General features: G+C 36.2%; 4 protein-coding genes across 6 annotated transcripts in view; 2 read left to right on the forward strand and 2 right to left on the reverse strand.

The window, feature by feature from the left end:
• Positions 1-741: 741 nt before the first annotated feature.
• On the reverse strand, positions 742-3,498 carry LOC111436204 (serine/threonine protein phosphatase 2A 57 kDa regulatory subunit B' kappa isoform-like). Its single transcript, XM_023073934.1, has 2 exons — positions 1,600-3,498; positions 742-1,369 (listed from the first exon to the last, which is right to left on the reverse strand). Exons 1-2 carry the CDS (start codon positions 2,791-2,793, stop codon positions 1,010-1,012), a joined length of 1,554 nt encoding a protein of 517 aa, XP_022929702.1. The 5' UTR covers positions 2,794-3,498; the 3' UTR covers positions 742-1,009.
• Positions 3,499-5,263: 1,765 nt separating this feature from the next.
• LOC111436240 (E3 ubiquitin-protein ligase At1g63170-like) lies at positions 5,264-10,313 on the forward strand. 3 transcript variants are annotated; one of them, XR_002709201.1, is made up of 7 exons: positions 5,264-5,460; positions 6,343-6,408; positions 6,867-7,733; positions 8,444-8,569; positions 8,657-8,951; positions 9,754-10,012; positions 10,104-10,313. XR_002709201.1 is itself a non-coding variant. In XM_023073977.1 (6 exons), exons 3-6 carry the CDS (start codon positions 7,072-7,074, stop codon positions 9,946-9,948), a joined length of 1,278 nt encoding a protein of 425 aa, XP_022929745.1. In that variant the 5' UTR covers positions 5,264-5,460; positions 6,343-6,408; positions 6,864-7,071; the 3' UTR covers positions 9,949-10,313. The 3 variants fall into 3 exon arrangements, 2 of the variants coding, with proteins under 2 accessions (XP_022929745.1, XP_022929744.1); XM_023073977.1 differs by having other exon boundaries at positions 6,864-7,733; positions 9,754-10,313; XM_023073976.1 differs by having other exon boundaries at positions 9,754-10,313.
• Positions 10,314-12,230: 1,917 nt separating this feature from the next.
• On the forward strand, positions 12,231-15,902 carry LOC111436116 (psbP domain-containing protein 5, chloroplastic). Its single transcript, XM_023073799.1, has 11 exons — positions 12,231-12,395; positions 12,484-12,650; positions 12,780-12,888; positions 14,199-14,248; positions 14,340-14,407; positions 14,487-14,585; positions 14,663-14,722; positions 14,810-14,869; positions 14,960-15,014; positions 15,448-15,497; positions 15,590-15,902. The coding sequence occupies exons 1-11, from the start codon at positions 12,322-12,324 to the stop codon at positions 15,686-15,688; spliced, it is 891 nt and encodes a 296-aa protein (XP_022929567.1). The 5' UTR covers positions 12,231-12,321; the 3' UTR covers positions 15,689-15,902.
• Positions 15,903-17,101: 1,199 nt separating this feature from the next.
• LOC111436115 (syntaxin-32-like) overlaps positions 17,102-18,809 on the reverse strand; it is a 6,450-nt gene continuing 4,742 nt past the window's right edge. Inside the window, exons 5-6 of the mRNA XM_023073798.1 lie at positions 17,901-18,098; positions 17,102-17,578 (exon numbers count right to left, since the gene is read on the reverse strand). Of these exons, the coding sequence (XP_022929566.1) occupies positions 17,419-17,578; positions 17,901-18,098 (358 nt within the window). The 3' untranslated portion in view covers positions 17,102-17,418. The remainder of the gene's footprint in view (positions 17,579-17,900; positions 18,099-18,809) is intronic.

An 18,809-nucleotide genomic window follows, 5' to 3' on the forward strand; every position in this document is an offset into this window, starting at 1 on the left:
TTTCAATAATACAATTGTGACTATTATAGGTGTACGGGGTCGAGTAATTTCTTGGTCCTCCACTGGTACTTGTGGATTCAAAGGTCCAAGGACACTATTTGCTGCTCAAACCGCACAGGAAATGCTATTTGGGCAATAGCATATCAAGGTATGCAACGAGCAAAAGTCATGATAAAGAGCCCTGGTCTCGGAAGAGATGCAGCGTTAAGAGCTATCGTAGAAGTGGTATACTCTTAAATTTCTATTAGTTTTTTTCGTTAAATGTCTCATCCTCATTCATATAATAAAAATAACATTTGTAGGATGTCCCATCTTCTTCTCCATCGACGATAAAGACTCGCAACAACAAGGACCATTTTCGACAACTATAAGCATCCTCAAAGTGACCCACGTACAACGTTAGGCTGCAGTAACCCACGCCAAATAAACTCACAAACGAATAGCGTCTGGTTCGAATAAACTCCAAGATCTTTCTCCTATCTCAACACTACAAATTCAAAAGCTCCAACAAGACCCACTAGGAAATCAAAGGGTTTGGAGACATCTAGACATTGAAAGGTCCTCCCCTCCAAGAACAATTTTCAAAAGAAACATGTTTTTACCCCATTGTTCGAAAAGACAACCAAAAAAAGAAGAACAAAAAACAAAAGACTGTTCTTTGTCTCAGTGTTTTTTTGCAATAAATTAAGTGACAGTTTATATGAACATTTATCAGAGGAGAAATAACAGTTAAGAAGGGCCAGCCATAAGTGAAATGCAGTGCAAGAAACTTGCGAAGTAAGAAGCTAAGATATCCGACATCATATAACGACAGGGAAATTACAGGACCCTTAATAAGATTACAAGCAACCATGTCCCCTCTTCCCTCTGATATTTCCACCCTCATTGCAGAGATACCCACATGGAAGAAACAGGCACAAAGAAAGAAAAAAACATGGGGTGGGGACTGGTTTGAGAGTGAGATTGAGATTGAATGAGTTTTCATGTTTTGTTATCAATGGAAGCAGACTCAGCAGGCTATTGAGGATGTTAAAGGAGTTACCAGCACGGCAGTTCTCCCAGCCATCGGTTGGACATTGGCTGCTGCGTCCTCGAGTCGCTCCCATATCTGCTTTCGTTTTGTTGCTGTAACGGTTACTTTTGCTTCTTCCTCCTTGAAGTGTGCATGGCAGGATATGAATAGCTCATCATCCATCTCCATGAATATCTTTCTAACGTTAAGGGTCAGGTTCACCACTGCTGGATTCCAATGGCTCTGCGCGTTCCTCTCTAAGGTGGGAAGTATGATGGGCAATATCACGTGTCGGTTGTGTCCAATCAAGTTCACGATGTGGTCGTTGTTCCATAAGAAAAGGGCCCTTTCAGCTACCTGAAAATGACAGTATCAGCAACAATGGTGTTCAAAGTACGCGAAAGATGATCCAACTGAATGAACCATAACGAAACTAAACCAAACCGAATTGTTTACGTCGAGCAAAAAGATTAAGTGATGAAACAAATGAACCATTCTTAGAACTATACAAACATCAAATATATGCAATGATATGTGACTCTGGCACTGAAATAGATCCATCCATGATGAGAAACGATGGAGAATACCTGAAAGTGGGCACTGTTAATGCAGCATCCTATGCGCCAGAACAAAGGAACCATGACTTTCTGGAATTCCAACATGTTAACTGCTTCCAAAATCTCCTCTAACTCACCCAGAAACATCACCTCTTTCTGACTATTCGTAAGTGGCCAATACTTCAACAGTCCTTTAACCACGACGCTCGCTAGCTTCGGTTCCTTCTCCACGAACTGCATAATGCAGTATGAAAGTTGTTGAAAGTAGGCGCCTACAGATTTTGGCTTATGCAGAGGAATCAAAACCCTCCACAAGAAGATTTTGTGTTCCTCTTTAAGAGGTAAAGCAAACCCACTGATTATACTCCCAAAGATCTCCAGTAACTCAGCAATGCCGTTATGTCGTTCGGTCTCGGTTACGAATCGATAAAATATATTGTTGATCGACTTTCGTATGAAAGGCCGATGAACCATGAACTTCCCGTAGATTCTATGGAGAATTGTTTTTAAACATTCCCTTTCTCTGGGATCCTCTGAATCAAACAATTCCAACAGTTTCAAGATAAACGAATGATCCATATACTTCTTTGCAACCTTAGCATCAACACCTGAAGAATGTATGAACTTAAGTAGCAAATCATAAACTAGCTGCAAATGAGGCCAAGCAGGATCAAATGTGGGCTCATCATCATCATTTTCACCACCACCACCGCCGCCGCCGCCACCAATCATGTTAGACCGATAATTCGGTGGGAAAACTCTAAACAGATTAGCAGAACACATTTTACACAATGCATGAATCGCAGGTTCGTTGAATTTCATAGTTCCAGCTCCAACAAAATCCACTAATTCAACCAACGTCTGCCTTTTAACACCCTTTTCAATGGAATTCTTACTGGGGTCGGTAAAATCAAAGGTAACACAGCAAAGACTCAGTTTACTCACAAAGAGGTTCATCTTCTCAGACGAGGGCACGTCATTGAAAGGCACCAGCGGCTCGATTCCGGCCACGAGGCTCGCAGGGAAGACTGCAGAAGAAGTTTTCTTGGTAGCATTGGACCGGCCAGAGGCAGAAGCGCCACTGCTTGATTTCGGAGTCCCATGGGCGGAGGATGTAGAGCTACTTCTCGGACTTGAACGATTCGACGATGACCGAGGCGTTTTTGGTGAATCCGACGAGTCAGATGACTTTCGAGGAAGCTTGCTGAAGATCTGCTTGAGCATTGTGAAGAATCGAATCAAAGGGAAAGATCAAACCCAGAAAGAAAACTTCAATCACTACAGGCCCAAAATAGTAACCAAAACGAACCCTATGTCTCGGCCATGAATTTGAACGAATCAAAAAGCAAGAACCAAATTCAAGATGGAAAATATAGAGATTCCAGAGGACATCGACAGAATGTCAGATCCACAAAAATCCTGTCCATCGAAAAACGCAATTCGAAGCAAACGAAATGGATCAAGTTCAACAAACGCTAAGAAAGGCAACAATCGCAGAACAGAGAAAAGAAAGGCATAAAAACAGAGGAAAGAAGCAGAGAAAGATTTAGGGTTTGATGAACAGAAAAGCAAAGCGAAACCGCAACATTCAAAATCAAAATAATCAGTACAGAGAGGAAAACAAGGAGGATTGATGAAGAGAGAGATCTTGAATAATGGCGAAGATTGGGAAAGCGAAAAGAAGAGGAAATTAAGCGTTCATCCCGTCGCAAATCGATGTATAATGCTTGATGTTCATGAAAAGCATGGAGCAATGAAGATCAACAGAGCACTATTTTTCTCTCTCTCTCTCTCTCTCTGATTTCGATTTCTTTCTCCTTTTTGTTTTTTCTTGGTAGATGGGAATGGGAGAACCCTCATTGCCATTTTCCAAGAGAAAATGCAAGAGCTTTACAACACACCAATTTTCCATTTAATCTCCTCTTCTCTCTCCTCCCTTTCTCTCTCTATTCTTTATTTCAATCTTTTCTTTTCTTTTTCAAAATCACCATTTTCATCCATAAATTTTTAACTTTTTTTAAGAAAAAACTATTTTTATGCAATCTAACTCATCTATTAAAAAAAAAAAAAACATTTGATTTATTGAACGTTTTTTTTTTTAATTTATGAACGAGTGTGACGTAAAATTCATTTCAATTTTTATTTATTATTTATTTTAATTATATTCATTGGTTTATTTAGCCCGACAGGTAATGATTAAAAAAATTGGGGATAATTGATGAATGTGCTGGAAGGTGTGATTTATCACCTTCTGCCACGTCATTTTGGTCACTGAATTCAAATCTGTTTAAAACGACGACGTTTTCAAGATGGGCCTCCCAATCCTCGGCCTTAAACTAGCCCATATAGGATACTCCATACTAATTGGGCTAATTACCGAATAGGTCCGATTAGTTTGTTTGACTTGGCAAGCCCAACTCATTATTATTTTTCTTTTTCTTTTTCTTTATTTTTTATTTTTTACAATTTTACAATTTATTTAATTTTTTTTATTATCATATGATCATGATATTTGATTTTTAAGTTATAACATGAATAATTAATTATTGAATTTTGTGACTACTAATTATTTGTGCTTTTTTTTGTAATTTTATTAAAATCATTTATTGATAATAAATATTAATATTAATGACTAAATAAATTCAAAGACCTAAGGTATATTATTTATCATATTGTTGTTTTATTAAATTATTATAATGATATACTATTTATAAGTATATTTCATTTAATTTAATTTATTCCACCTTATACCACATTTCAATTTTGAAAGTTGGACTAAATATTTATAGTTAAAATGTTATATAATTTTATTAAAATTTATTACAAAATAAACTAAAAAAAACCCTAAAATTTAAGAGGTGAACATTAAAATTTAATTACTTAAAATTATTTTAATAACCTAAGTTAATAAATATAAAATAGTTAATTAGTTAATTATCTAAAATTAAATAATATAATAAAATTGTTAAAAATACTTTATTCCATAACATTTTTACGTAATGCCAAACACAATTATCATATATTTTTTTCTCGGGCATCATAAACAAAATCTTAAATTTAATGGCTCTACCTCTCCAACAATTTAATTGAGTTGGGTTAAGTTTTAACTTTTTAAGCACATGTTAAAGCACATGTTGATATATTTTTCACATGTTTGACCATGCAGTGTAAAATATGTATTATTGACCATAAAATAAAAATTTTAAATTCTTAAAAAATAATTCAAACTTGGATATAACGAATAGAAAAAAAGGTTGACATATATTCATTCAATAAAAATTTAAATTTGTGTTTTAAAAAAAAAATGGTATTTTTGCTCATTTTGAAAATAAATTACTACAAATTTCTTATATTACCATTTCTTCTTTAATAATTTTATATCTAATAAATTAATTAATTTTTCAGATATTTAACCTTTTAGAGTTTTATTATATATAAAATTTCTTTTTCTTTTATATCTAATAATTATTTTTTTTCTCTTTTATTAAAACCCAAAGAATTTTGTAGATTATCTATTTAACAATAAATAAATAAATAATAATAAAAACTGGAAAAATACAAACCTACCAATTAAATAATAATAATAATAATAATAATTGAATATCAGAATATCTGACATAAAATTTATTTTTATCATTAAAAAAGAGAGAGAGAAAATAAAAAGATGTGTTCTATAAATAGAAAAGGAAAAAAAAAAAAAAAAAGAAGATTCTCAGGCGAAGGCAGGCAAGCAATGGAGGTCTAAAGCTGACTCAATCCCTCCCTCCCTCCCCGATAAACAAATTTCAACCATTCACTTCAATTCTTCAAACGCCGTCGTTTCTGCACTCCTCTGATTTCCTCTCTGTCGTCTTCTCCGCCCGCTTCCATCGGCGGCGTTCGCTCAGTCCGGTGAGCTCCTTGTCTCCGACCCGGGATTACCTTTTTGTTTCTTTTCTTTTCTTTTCGTACTCGCGTAATGACTTTTGTGTTTGTATCTTTGAATGTGGAGGTTGCTTTGAAATGGCTTTTGTCCTCGCGGTCTTGGGTTTAGGGTTTGAATTGATGATTATTTTGGGCGGATGATTTTAATTTATGAGATGATCAGTCAACGTTGTGGACTTAGGGGTTTTGATCTGCGTACTTTGGGAAATTCAATTCGTTATTTGGTTGTATATGGATTTGTCTTTTGTATCTTGTTTGAAACAATGATTGGAGTTGTGCATTTAGTCTTGGTTTGGTTCATATGATTCTGAGAAACCGAGGGAGATTTTGAGGGTGCGGTACAGGGGAGTTCGTTTCTTTAATCATCTTAGCTTTCTTTTTTTCTTATTAGTCGCGTTAAACTTTAAAGAAGCCTCAGAGGTCTTTCATCAACGACGCTAGTATTGCTACTTTTAGAAATGCCAAATTGCTCGAGAAAGAAAGGTCTCCTTCGTATCCGTTATGTGATTTCTTTCATTAATTCCTCCTTTTCTTCCTTTCTTTCTGTTGTGGTGGTCGTGAATTGGAGGGGCTTATATCTGTGAAAAGCTAGAGCTACATTTGCGTAAGATCCTGGGGTGAAACTGTTATTAACTTATCACATGTAATTCTTTGTTTGATTTTCCATTTTCTGTAGAACTTTATTTGGAAATGACGATACAAGTTGTGTATGATGTGCCGAAAAGAATTTAGTTACTAGTTGATCGAATGCAATATCTGCTTTCACCAGTATGATATTACATATTTTTATGAGAGCTTTTGCTGAACTTCTGGAGGGTTATTTCTTTCTTTAATATGATGTTTATTCAGATTGGAAGCTTTGTGGATCGACAGAGTTGTATCAAAGGGCTGCAGCAACATCAATTTAAGTTATCTGTAAGTGATGTATTTATCTTTGAGAATCTTTCTTTTTAGTCTAATGTTGTATGTCTACTGTATAGCAGTGATTGGGTGAAATGTTTTGTTCATTTCTTATTAATCTCTGAAATTTGACTTTTCTATGTTAATTAGTTAAAGAATGTTTTATTATTTGATTTGATCTAGTTAGTCAGATCGATGCTATTTCTTAAAATAAAAAACTAGTGATGCTAATTTAAGTTGTAAATTGTACAATGTCTTGTTCCATTCTTCTGTTGTTTTGCCCCATGGTAGGTTAAATAATGTTTGCGCTAAATTCAGAATCCTTATATTCTTTTTTGGTGGGTGATGTGGTTTTCACTTGGTTAAAATTGTAAAAGGCAAGTGTAATAAAATGCAACGTTTCTGTTTCCAGCCAGCATACATAAAGAGTATGACAGAAATTATTGTCGTATAATTATTTTCTCTTTTAGCAGATCAAAATTTGTTACTTTTCTCCATCTCTTTGTGGTGTCTGCCAAACTGGTTTTCTGCTTACGCCTTCGACTCGATCGATATATCACATTGGTGTTGAATCTATGAGTAGTTGCGAATCAGAATTGACATGTAGTGGGCCAAACACTGCAGCCTTGTTCTAGAGTTCTATGCTTTCTTTGTCCTTTATTGTGTTACTGGACTTAGATGGACGTTCCCTCAGTGGAACTAAATTGTGAAAGTGAAGGAGACTCGTACCCTTTATTAATGGCACAACCAGAAAATTCTAACAGCAGTGAGCATATCATTGACGTAACTGGTACTGGTGATTCTACCCCCTCTAGTTTACCTCATGGTAGGAATTCAAATGGCTTAAATTTATCACAACCTGAAGATAGACCTTCAAGTAGTACACAAGTTCCCTTGTCTCAACCTTCAATTTCTTCTACTGGATCAAATTCTAGGAATTCTTCATTCATAAGAAGAGGAGATGCGCGACGGCGTAGAAGTCCATTAAATTCTGGCTTATGGATATCTATTGAATTACTACTCACTATGAGCCAGATTATTGCAGCTATTATTGTCTTATCATTGTCAAAGAACGAAAAACCTCGTGCACCTTTGTTTGCGTGGATTGTGGGATATGCATCTGGGTGTGGTGCCACCCTTCCTCTCCTCTATTGGCGTTATCGACACCACAATCAAGCTTCAGAACAAGGTTCTCTTCAGTCCAGCCAGAATTCTTCTCGCATTAATGCTCCTGCTGGGCCATTCTCTCTTTCTGTTTCTAGGGCGTCAGAAGGGGAAGAACTTCAGCATCCTGCCCCATCCCCTAGAGGCAGTCAAGGGTCAGGAGTAGTAACAGGAAGGTATGGGGTTTTTATGCCTGTACCAGTGTACTTTAATTATTGGCCATGATTGAAAAATAACCCAATTTCTTGTGGCATTACTTTTATTTGATCGATTTTGGATTTTCAGTTCATGAGATTAGTTCATCAATTTATACTTGCTGATAGCTATTTTCTGTTGATGTTTTAGATCATGAAAGTTAATTGGGAGTGAGAGAGAGAGAAAACACGATTGTAATAATTATGGGAAATCAAGCATAAGAGCTCTTACTTGCACTTTTTATCTTCTCTTTTATTGCCTTGCTCCAAATTATGCATGAGATCCTGATTCCCGTACGCTATTACATGGCTTGTAGCTCAATTATTAGAGCAATTAATCCAACTTCATAGGGGTGTGGCAATCTCATTAGGCAGGTTGCTGTTTTGACTGAACCACACATTCATCGTTACACGTTTATTTTATTTGATTCTTTTGGACATAGAAACTAAACGCATGCCAGAACTGCCGTAGCCTTGGCCTTGATTAACACCAAATGCCTCTAATAATCATGTTCCAAGGGTACAAAGCATAAAAATAGTCATGTTCAAGGGTGTGGCAGTTTTTTGCATACTATAGGTGCTCAATTCCTTGTTTCTTGATCTTTTCTCAATGCCTTTTTTTCGCTTCGCTTTTCCAGAAGTTAAGCAATAATTGTCCTTACATTTGGGATTGTGGTAATTTTGCATGCCAGATTTAAAGTTTTGGTTGAATATTTGAAGATGGGCCTGGATTGCTTCTTTGCTGTTTGGTTTGTAGTTGGTAACGTTTGGATCTTTGGAGGGCATTCATCAGCCTCCGAGGCTCCTAACTTGTACAGGTTTGTGCTGTTAGACCATGTGTCTTTGTAGATGCACAATGGCGTTTCTATAATGGATTTTATTAATTTCTTTCTCATTCTTTGCAGGCTATGTATAGTGTTTCTTACCTTTAGCTGTATTGGTTACGCCATGCCTTTCATTCTATGTGTAACCATCTGCTGTTGCCTACCATGTATAATTTCCATCCTTGGGTTTAGAGAGGAGTTTACACAGACCCGAGGAGCCACAGCAGAATCTATTAATGCTTTACCAGCTTATAAATTTAAGCTGAAGAAAAGCAGAAGCGGAGATGATAGAGAAAACAACTCCGGGGCTGGTGAAGGAGGAGGGGTTGTGGCTGCTGGAACTGAAAAGGAGCGAGTGATCTCTGGAGAAGATGCTGTAAGTACACTACAATCTATTCTATTCAATACTAACTTTATCATTGTTTTAACTATTCACCCTTTTGGCTTTCTAATTTTAATTTTTATTTGTTGGTAAAAAATTTTGTTTTAAAAACAAAATTTGCTTTTCAGAATCTCACATTTTCTCTCTCCAACCTACCTTAAAATATTTCCCTCTCCTTAAAATTTCGATTCTCTCCCAACTTTTCTCTTTTTTCTTTTTCTTTTGTTTTTGTTCTCTGTAAAATTCTTCCTTCTCTCTTTAACTTATCCTCCCCTCTTCAACGTCTCTCTAAAAAAGTTCTTCACAACTTTTGTTTCTCCCTCTAACTTGAATATTCATCTTGACCCATTAGTATTAGTTTGAAACACAATTTTTTTGCGCAATTATTTTCTTTACTATATAACTAGCAGCCACTTAATAAGGCCATAATTGATAACGTCTTTACAATAGTTTTTATCCTTTTTAAGCAAATATTCAAATTCTTAGTCAAATTTCAAAAACAAAAATAAGGTTTTGAATTTCGTTTGAATTTTAAAAACACTTTCAAAAGTAGTTCTCATTAACCCAAAAATCTATAGTCTATAGGAGGAAGTAGTGTTAGTTTAATTTTAAAGGAGCGAAGTGATAATCTGTCAATAGGGAGATCTAACTTAATGCAACCGCATGAAATGGATTATCAGTTGATTTGGAAATTATAGGATAAAAGTTTTGATGGGTTCCCACTAATGCTTGGATGAGAGCCTCGTTTCTGTTGCATTATCGTAGCATTTAGTGAATATTTAAAATTGATGTGCAGGTCTGTTGCATTTGCTTAGCAAAATACGCCAACAATGATGAACTGAGAGAGCTGCCATGTTCTCACTTTTTTCACAAGGACTGTGTAGATAAATGGTTGAAAATCAATGCACTGTGCCCACTGTGCAAAACCGAGGTCGGTGAGAGTATCATCAGCTCTCTTGATGGGGCTAATAGACAACAGGGTGATTCTTGAGGAAAGGCTTTGACTACACCACACCGTGTTCTTAGTTCTCTGGATGGCTTCTGCTGCAAGTGTAGTAAGTATAAGCTCATCCTTCCTTAAGCCGTTCAACCTTATTTTTTGGTTCTTATGCGGCATTCATTAGAGCCTTCGACAACCTCTTGTAGCAAATCCATCCATTGTTAATATCGGCAGATGGTGCATGCTCAATGTTTTGAACGAGTGGGGATCGTTGTGACTGCTCGCTCGTGTATATACAAGGTATATACTTGTATAATCACACTTTCTCTTGTATTGCCCTCCTCAGTTTTGTGGTATAATAGCTATGATAATGAATAATTAGTCCGAGTATAATATGAATGTTTGCAAGTCATCCATTCCATCTGTGATCTGAAGAATTAATCCAACTTCTTTGTTAACATCACCAACCTTGATGCTCGTTTGATCTCCCCATCCCGTGTAGTTGTTGAACTAAAAAACACCGCGTGTGAAACAGGAAAACATTCAACACCTACCCATGGGTGTTTTGAACGAGTTGACTTGATAGAGTTGTGAGAAAGATCAATTAAGAACACCTACCCATGGGTGTCAAGGACATTTTTCTTGCTGATCTACACATAGCCCTTCTCCAAGGCCTTATAATGCTGTTCTTTGGGACTGTACTGTAGGTCACTGATCTACACACAGCCCTCTCTTTTTTCACAATGTAAAACGACTTCAAAGCTAGAAAATTCTTCGATACTTACATAAAGCCCAAAGAACAGGACTGAATACACATGCTTGAAAATTAGGTATTTTGGATAGAAGTGTAGCATATAGGGCTATGAAAGGATGAATTTACCCCCATGACAGTCCAAGCCCACTATTTTTTGGGTTTCCATTTCCATTTTTTTAAAAATGCGTCTGGGAGAGGTTTTCATATTCTTGTAAAGAATATTTTGTTCTCCTCACTACCTCAGATCTCACAATCCACTCCCTTTAGGGCCTAGCGTCCTTGTTAGGACTCGTTTCCTTCTCTAATCGATGTGGTATCTCACAATTCACTCCCTTTAGGGCCCAACGTCCCTATGAGGACTCGTTCCCTTCTTTAATCAATGTGGTATCTCACAATCCACTCCTCTTTCAAGGCCCAACGTCCTCACTAGTACTCGTTCCTTTCTCCAATCGATGTGGGATCTCACAATCCACCCCCCTTTGGAGCCCAGCGTCCTTGCTAGCACATTGCATTGTGTCCACCTCTCTTTGGGGTTTAGCCTCTTCGCTGGTACATTACTTGGTGTTTGGCTCTGATACCATTTGTAATGATCTAAGAACCCAATACTTGAAGATATTGTCTTCTTTTGTCTTCTTTTGGTTTTCTCCTTCAGCTTCCTCTCAAGGTTTTTAAAAAGATAATGAGAAGTTTTGACATTTTTATAATGAATGTTTCTCTCTCCTCTCCTCAATCGAAGGACTTGTCTCTACTCCTTCTCCCCCAAGGATATTGTGGAGCTAATAGGATCGAGTTCCTTCTCTTTAGGGTTTACATACTTTGACTCAGTCGGTGGACAATGGATCAATGAGACGCAAATTGCTGTCAGCTTGCAATTAGGGCTCAAGGAATTTAAACATAATTGTCTATTCTGGAAGCGATGTCAACAGATTAAAAGTCTACGTGGATTAATGAATTCCAACCTTCTAAGTTATTATTATTAAAAATTTATAGATTAGAATGATAAAATTTGAAACTTTAGAAACTAAATACATACAATCGAAGGACTAAAAAGTAATTTTCCTTGTCAATCACAGATTTTTAAATAAGAAAAATAATAATAATAGTGATTATTAAAAATAATTTATGTATATTAAAAAGAACTCTCCACTCCCTTAATGACTACTTAAAATATTATTGTTATTATTTAAAAGTTATTACAATTTTATTTTTAAAAAAATTATCACATAAATATGGGTGTGATCTAAGGATTAAATTCATCTATTTGTTTAACAATTTTTTTAAATATAGAGACAGAAATTGACCAGCTACCGAAAATGATAATTTACCTTTTTACCCTTTCAGCTTAATTTTTATTTGGTTTTTAAATAACACTTTAAACTCTAGATTGGTTGGTTGACCGAGTTTAAAATTAATGTAACTCTACTTGAGTAATATTTAAAAACCAATTTAAAATTTTTAATACTAATTAAAAATTTATTTTAAATGAAATGAAAGAGGAGAGAGAAAAATTTATTAGAAACTTTTTAATTTTGAATTTTGAATTATTTTTAATTTTAGAGCAATTTTCCCCCACGTTTGGATGAAATCCACTCTGCAAACTAAACTCATACGGGTGGCCTGAGGAAGCAACAAAGAGACGCAGAGAGTGAGCGCTGAAGGCTGAAGGAGCAATGGCGCTTCTCAATTCCTCTCTATCTGTTTCTACTCCCACCAACGCTTCTCTTCCAAATCTGTCCTTCTTCAGGTTCTTCATTTTCTTTTTACTATCTTACAATCAATAAATTGCTTCTTATCCACTGAAACTCATTCCTAAATTCTTCTCTAATTCGCAGCAATCGACCTAGAAACTTGCCCTCTCGGAAAATAATTGGAATGTACAAGAAATTGAGTCTCTGTTCGACTTCAATCTCAAAATCCACCTCAGAAAATGTGTTTTCCAGAAGGGATTTGTTGCTATTTGGGCTTTCTTCTTCGTTTGTTCTGACATTTCCATCATTAGGTCAGTTTTTCTTGCTGTGGTTCGCTTATTTTTCTGCTTCTCCTCTGTTGAAAAATGATCCATAGGTTAATTTCGTGATGGAATAGCTTGAGGTTTGAGATGGATGAAGAGATAACGCTTTGATTTCAGGTTCTCTTGCGGAGGAACAGTTGAAGGCTGCTACAATGGTCGACGAAGTAAATGCTTATTCTTATATTTATCCACTGGAATTGCCGTCTACTAATTTCGCCTTCAAATGGTAGAGCTTTCTGTTGAAACTTTTGACTGTGTTTTCTTTGGTTATGCCTCATTCTTTTGATAAACTTAAATTGAAACTACAGATTGTTGTTCTGAACGTTCTACTTGACCCTTCAAGAATCTATACCTTAGATTTCATTTCCTTCCCAAAATTTTGGTAATCTTTCGTGGAAAAGAAAGTTGCAGCAGAAGTTTTTTGATGGGTAAAACATCAATTGATTAGGTGTTTTTTCTGTCTAGACAATGATTTTTCACGCAGTCATACCATGTTTCTTTAAGATTTTCCACTTGGAATGGGGCTTATATGTGCACACCTTAACCTACAATAAGAAGAGGTGAAAGAGTGAGTAAGTAGCGAGAGGATCAAGATCCGTTCAAGAATAAATAGGTGATTGAAGGTCAGGTAATATCGGTTCAGGAGAATGACTCTTTCGTCTTGGCTTCCTGTTCTGTTTCATTCTTGTTGAGTCTTTCCTTCCTGTTCAGGAGTTTACTGCGAAAGAAGAAATAGGGACAATAGCTTTCCCTTGTTTGCTTACTGTTCAAACTTGTTTGTTTGGAACAACTTTCTAAGTGTTCTCAAACGTTTGGAAAGTCATGGAAAGTTATTCTAGACAGACCCCAAGTCTCCTTTGTTTCTGAACATGCATATGTAATCTAAATTTGAAAGCGCCGCTTTACCCTGAAAGGAAAATGAGCTTTGCTCCTCTAGGCTCCCAGCGCTCTCATGGTTCCCGAGAAGGAAAAAGAACTCATCCTTCAGCATGAGAAGATAAAAAGAGAGCTTCGTCTATTGATGAACAGTGGATTGATGGAACGCACGACTAATGTGGCTACTAAGCTATTTCTTTGGAAAGCTCCTACTGAGATGGGAAATTCCCTGATAAAGCATTTAATGTACTATAATCTATGAAGGATGAGATTTAAGTTATGTGATGTCCCACATTGGTCGGGGAGGAGAACAAAACACCCTTTATAAGGGTGTGGAAACCTTCTCCTAGCATATGCGTTTTAAAGCCAGGGGAAGCCCGAAAGGGAAAGCCCAAAGAGGACGATATCTGCTAGCGGTGGATTTGGGTCGTTACAAGTTCACTAGCAATATGAAGTCCTTTGGATAGTCAATGAAAACTCTGAATTTAGTTGGGAAACAATTTCTATATATTCTTTATTATTGAGTGTTTTTGGCTTTTAGGTTTCACTTTTCTTGTTCTATTGAACTTCTTTTTGACATTTCCTTAAGTTTTTTTCCTTCTTTCCATCATTGTTTCATGTCCTTAAATTGTATGATACATAATTCCTTATCTTTTCAAGGGTGGAATCAAGAAAACCCGAACGTTATTCTTCGGCTGCTCCACTGTCTCGTAAGATTAAGAAACATAGTTTGTTCTTTGAGCAACTTGAATTATTTAGATTTTCTTCATATTAACTTCATTGGGTTTGCACACGTCGTAGCTGATGCACGATTGAGGATTGTCTCTGAGCGAGTTGATTTCATCGACAACCTTATCATATCGGTTACGGTAATTTCTTGTTCAATTTGATATCAGTTATTTCATTCTCTTTTTAGGTTGATAGTTTTTATCATCTTTTTTGTTTCAGATAGGCCCTCCAAATTCCATGTATATAAAATCAAAGGACAAGAGTACTTGGACAGCAAAAGATGTTGCAGACTCTGTTTTATCCGACAAATCTGCATTGGTAATAGTTTCTTGCTTTTTACCCCCAAATATTTGGACAAAGCTTCATTTGAATTCATGTTCTTGTTCGTCTTGCAGCGGGTCACTTCGAGTCAGCGCCTGGCTGAGAGTTCAGTCCTAGATACTCATTCAAGTAATGTAAGTAAACTATGAAGTCCTGTTGTTAGGTTCTGTATATATGTCGCCTGGCCGAGAGCGTTTATAATAGTCCTCTGGCTCTCTCAGATTGATGGTGAGCCATACTGGTATTATGAGTACCTTGTTCGAAAGTCGCCAACAAAAATCGTATGTCTCGTCTTTCTGATCGCCATGTTTCCTCTCAGTAGAAAACATTACAAATATTTGATTATTTGAGGACTCTAATGAATCGTGCAGGTCGGAGAATCCAACATTTACAGGCATTATGTTGCATCGACCGCAGAACGAGATGGTAAGTTCTTGATTCCTAGTCTGCATTCTGTCGACAAGTTATAAATGGGTAAAAAACTTGCTATAGCATAACCTCATCTTGTCACCTGCAAAGCATATTACAATTTTCTTCTTGAAAACTGGTGCATCAGAGGTATATTCGTTGCATTATGCTTATAGCTCACTTTTCGGAAGCTTCGTCCACTCAAAAGTCAACTTTAAACGACGATAAAAGTTTTAAGTTATTAAGTTTTCACTTTCGGAGTTTGAATTCGAGACCCGGAAAGGTATTTCTAAACGTTCCAAACACTTCGAAAAGAGAAGACGAAAAGTGTGAAATGTGGTGATTTGTAGGTGTTCTTGCTTGTTCTCACCTATATGTAGGGTTTTTTTTTTTTTTTTTTTTTTTTTTTTGTTTCAATGAACTGAGGGTACCAATAATGCTTCAATTGCAGGCTTTCTGTATTCTATCAATGCTTCAACTCTTGGCGCGCAATGGAACTCTGTAAACTCTCCTTTTCTGGAATTTAATGATGTTTGTGATGTAAAATCAGTTAGTACCTAATTACCTATAAAATGTCTCTTTTTTGGGCACAGATGGGACCTTTTCTGCAGCAAACTGTCGAGTCATTTCGACTTCTTCCTCCCACGGAAGATTATGTTCCTCCATACAAGGATCCATGGAGATTTTGGTGACATTTTTTTTGTGTCCACACTGCATTTACAAGCATTTTTGTATCGTATTCTTTTGTCGAGTGAGTTCTAGTTCATTTTCGAGATCTAGGCGTAGCTACAGATTCTGAAGGGTCAGCTTTAGACAAAGTTGATCTCTCCATGATCAAACTATGTTGTGTATTTCATTGCCACTTCAAGTCCAAAAACCTTCAATAGCATAAAACTTTGAAAATCATGCTCTCATGGCCATTACACAGCAGAAAGAAGCAGAAGAAACTTGAACCTGATTGAACTTGAAAAGAATATGAAAAGATCCGCTTGTAACTTTTATTCGATGAGCGACGGTCCTTCCACTCAGCACCTTCGGATCATTAAGGCCGACTTTCGTTCCTGGTCAACGGGTGTGTCTAGTAGTCAAGCTCTCTTCTGTCTTTGTACTCAAGGACCAATCTCTTTCTGACCCGATGAAATCTTTGCCCTTGCACTCAAGGACCAATCTCTTTCTGCCAGATGAAATCTTTGCCCTTGCACTCAAGGACCAATCTCTTTCTGACCTGATGAAATCTTTGCCCTTGCACTCAAGGACCAATCTCTTTCTGACCTGATGAAATCTTTGCCCTTGCACTCAAGGACCAATCTCTTTCTGACCTGATGAAATCTTTGCCCTTGCACTCAAGGACCAATCTCTTTCTGACCTGATGAAATCTTTGCCCTTGCACTCAAGGACCAATCTCTTTCTGACCTGATGAAATCTTTGCCCTTGCACTCAAGGACCAATCTCTTTCTGACCCATCTTGGGAGGCCTACTCCCCATAAGAATTGTTTACTAAAAGTGGAATTTTTATTAAAAATAAAAAACAAAAAAAATCATAGTTTAGAAAACTAAATTGTCTACCTTAGAACAAAATTCTTTTTATAGTTAGAGTTCGTTGGATGGTAACTAATCCCCAATGATTTCCTATTAATTCTGTTTCCGTGCCACCAATGCCACCAATCAAATAACAATAGTGAAAAGACGGAAAAAACGGGACGAGATGAAAATTTTCCTATCAATCAATGATACATGAATGATAGAAAATTTTGGAGATCAAAACCATACTTTCCTTTAGTGATCCCATGCACTCTTTGCATCCATTTCTTTATTGCATGCTTTGTTGCTCATCCGCTTCTCAATATGGGTTCTTTTTCGTTATCTCTGCCATAATATTCTGCCTCAAATAAAGAACTAAATGAATAATAAAACCATTCGTCCTATAGTTAAATCCTCCTACAAAAAGTTCAAAAAAAAAAAAAAAAAAAAAACGAGACCAATAATAGGTGCTCTTCAATTTGTAGTAATTTGATACATATAGGACGAGTTGTTGAGCGATGCGTGCATAAATGCATTCCTTCTCAACACGAACCTGAAAATTTAAAGCTGATCATAAGCAATATATCGAGACAGAAACCATAATTATAAATTACTGAGAAAAAAGAGGGTTCGCCAAATGTTTTGGCAATTGTCACGAAGTAATTAACGCCTCTTACAATTCACAAACTGACAACATTATCAACATTATATTATACTGAACCAGAAGAATCCCAGATCTTCCGTCTGAAAAGTATAATATGCATGGGAGGGAGGGAGTGACTGACTGACTGACTAACAGGAGGAGGTATATGAAAAAAGAATACGAAGGGATATTAATAGACAGCAAAAAACCAATTTTCTTTTCTCTTCATTTTTCCAATTACAACTCTCTCTTCAACCACTATGCCACAAAAAATAGGAAAACCATGAGGAAGAATATTAGTACAAAGAAAATTTTGATCATCAGCCACCTATTTGATGATATACTGTTTAGATACTTGAGCAATGCTCCCTGTGCCCCCTCCACATTTGACAGAGTATCGTCCATGTTCTCGTCGATCCTGCAAAAATCGACCCAAATTAACTTTTGAACTGTAAGCTAGTTGGATGAGACTTATGGCGTACGGAAAATGTATTTATATAGGCTACTGTATGTTCCAACAGTGAAAATATATATCACGTATTTTAACCAGATATTTTGTAGACATACAATTGGTGTGATGTTCAAATTAATTGTTGTTCTTGTGTAGCACATCAAGCTCTTTAAGGTTCAAAATCTACTTGAATGTAATGGATGATGAAACCATATACTTCATGCTTTGTTTGCAACACAAAAGTAATTATGTAATCAGAGATTCTGAAGTAGGTGCAAGAGGGTAGAACCTGATAGCAATCTCTCCTTGTTCAGAAACCAGAGTGGCCAGCTGGTTGAAGATATTGCTCAATTCATGAATGGTGGATTCTACATTTTGAAGAGCTTCAGCTCGGCTCTGCATGTAAGTGTCTTGTAACGGAACCATCTGCTGCTGTTGCTGCTGCTGCTGCTGTAACAATGGTTGACTCTCCCCATCCACCTGCTTCCTGTAAATTTACAAGCAACATAATTTTTATTACACCACATAATAATCGTTAAATTAACTTCGACAGGAAAGTAGAAACAGCATGACAAAAGAAATATAGCACAACAATGAAGTTATGATCTTCTAAATATATATAAGAGCTACATGTGAACTTCCATTAGAAACACGCGCAGCAGCAGAGAAGACATCAATCCAAGTAAAGACCTAACGAATATTCCTCCAATTGGCACTAACGATGAATTTAAACTCCTTGGGTTGACAATAATAATTTAGAAGTCAAATACTGATCCAAAGAGAGTGAACGAGATAGATGAGCATTTCTAAAATGGTCATTTTACAAGTACAGAAATTTTCACCAAAAACAATAATAAATGCAAACTGGAATTCAATGTCGTTGTCCTGGTAATTTAAGAGACTTCATACATCAAATGGTTGAGTTTATCCTTTAAAAGTTTAAGCTACAATTTAGTTGCTTATGGTGACTAGGGCCATGCTCAAACAAATATGGTAAGAAAGGAGCAGGGCGATTGTTCAGGAGATAAGGTTACTGGGTAGAAAGGAATAGCAAATTGTTCAAGGAACCACCAGGTAAACATTGGGTTTGGTGTGCTTCATTTGCCTCTTCTCAAAATTTAGAGTTCAAGAGTTTTTTTTTTTTTTTTTTTTTTTTTTTTTTTTTTTTTTTTTTTTTTTTTTTTTTTTTTTTTTTTTT

Source organism: Cucurbita moschata, unplaced genomic scaffold (assembly GCF_002738365.1).
Source record: "Cucurbita moschata cultivar Rifu unplaced genomic scaffold, Cmos_1.0 Cmo_Scf00052, whole genome shotgun sequence".
NCBI classification, from domain to species: domain Eukaryota; kingdom Viridiplantae; phylum Streptophyta; class Magnoliopsida; order Cucurbitales; family Cucurbitaceae; genus Cucurbita; species Cucurbita moschata.

What these genes read in the sequence shown, in the direction of transcription:
- LOC111436204 (XM_023073934.1), bottom strand. Translation starts at nt 2,793, where the DNA reads ATGCTCAAGCAGATCTTCAGCAAGCTTCCTCGAAAGTCATCTGACTCG. An exon ending in TTAACAGTGCCCACTTTCAG is followed by an intron (nt 1,370 to 1,599) that starts GTATTCTCCATC and finishes TGTCATTTTCAG; the next exon opens with GTAGCTGAAAGGGCCCTTTT.
- LOC111436240 (XM_023073977.1), top strand. Translation starts at nt 7,072, where the DNA reads ATGGACGTTCCCTCAGTGGAACTAAATTGTGAAAGTGAAGGAGACTCG. An exon ending in GAGGCTCCTAACTTGTACAG is followed by an intron (nt 8,570 to 8,656) that starts GTTTGTGCTGTT and finishes CATTCTTTGCAG; the next exon opens with GCTATGTATAGTGTTTCTTA. An exon ending in TGATCTCTGGAGAAGATGCT is followed by an intron (nt 8,952 to 9,753) that starts GTAAGTACACTA and finishes ATTGATGTGCAG; the next exon opens with GTCTGTTGCATTTGCTTAGC.
- LOC111436116 (XM_023073799.1), top strand. Translation starts at nt 12,322, where the DNA reads ATGGCGCTTCTCAATTCCTCTCTATCTGTTTCTACTCCCACCAACGCT. An exon ending in CCAAATCTGTCCTTCTTCAG is followed by an intron (nt 12,396 to 12,483) that starts GTTCTTCATTTT and finishes TCTAATTCGCAG; the next exon opens with CAATCGACCTAGAAACTTGC. An exon ending in ACTAATTTCGCCTTCAAATG is followed by an intron (nt 12,889 to 14,198) that starts GTAGAGCTTTCT and finishes TATCTTTTCAAG; the next exon opens with GGTGGAATCAAGAAAACCCG.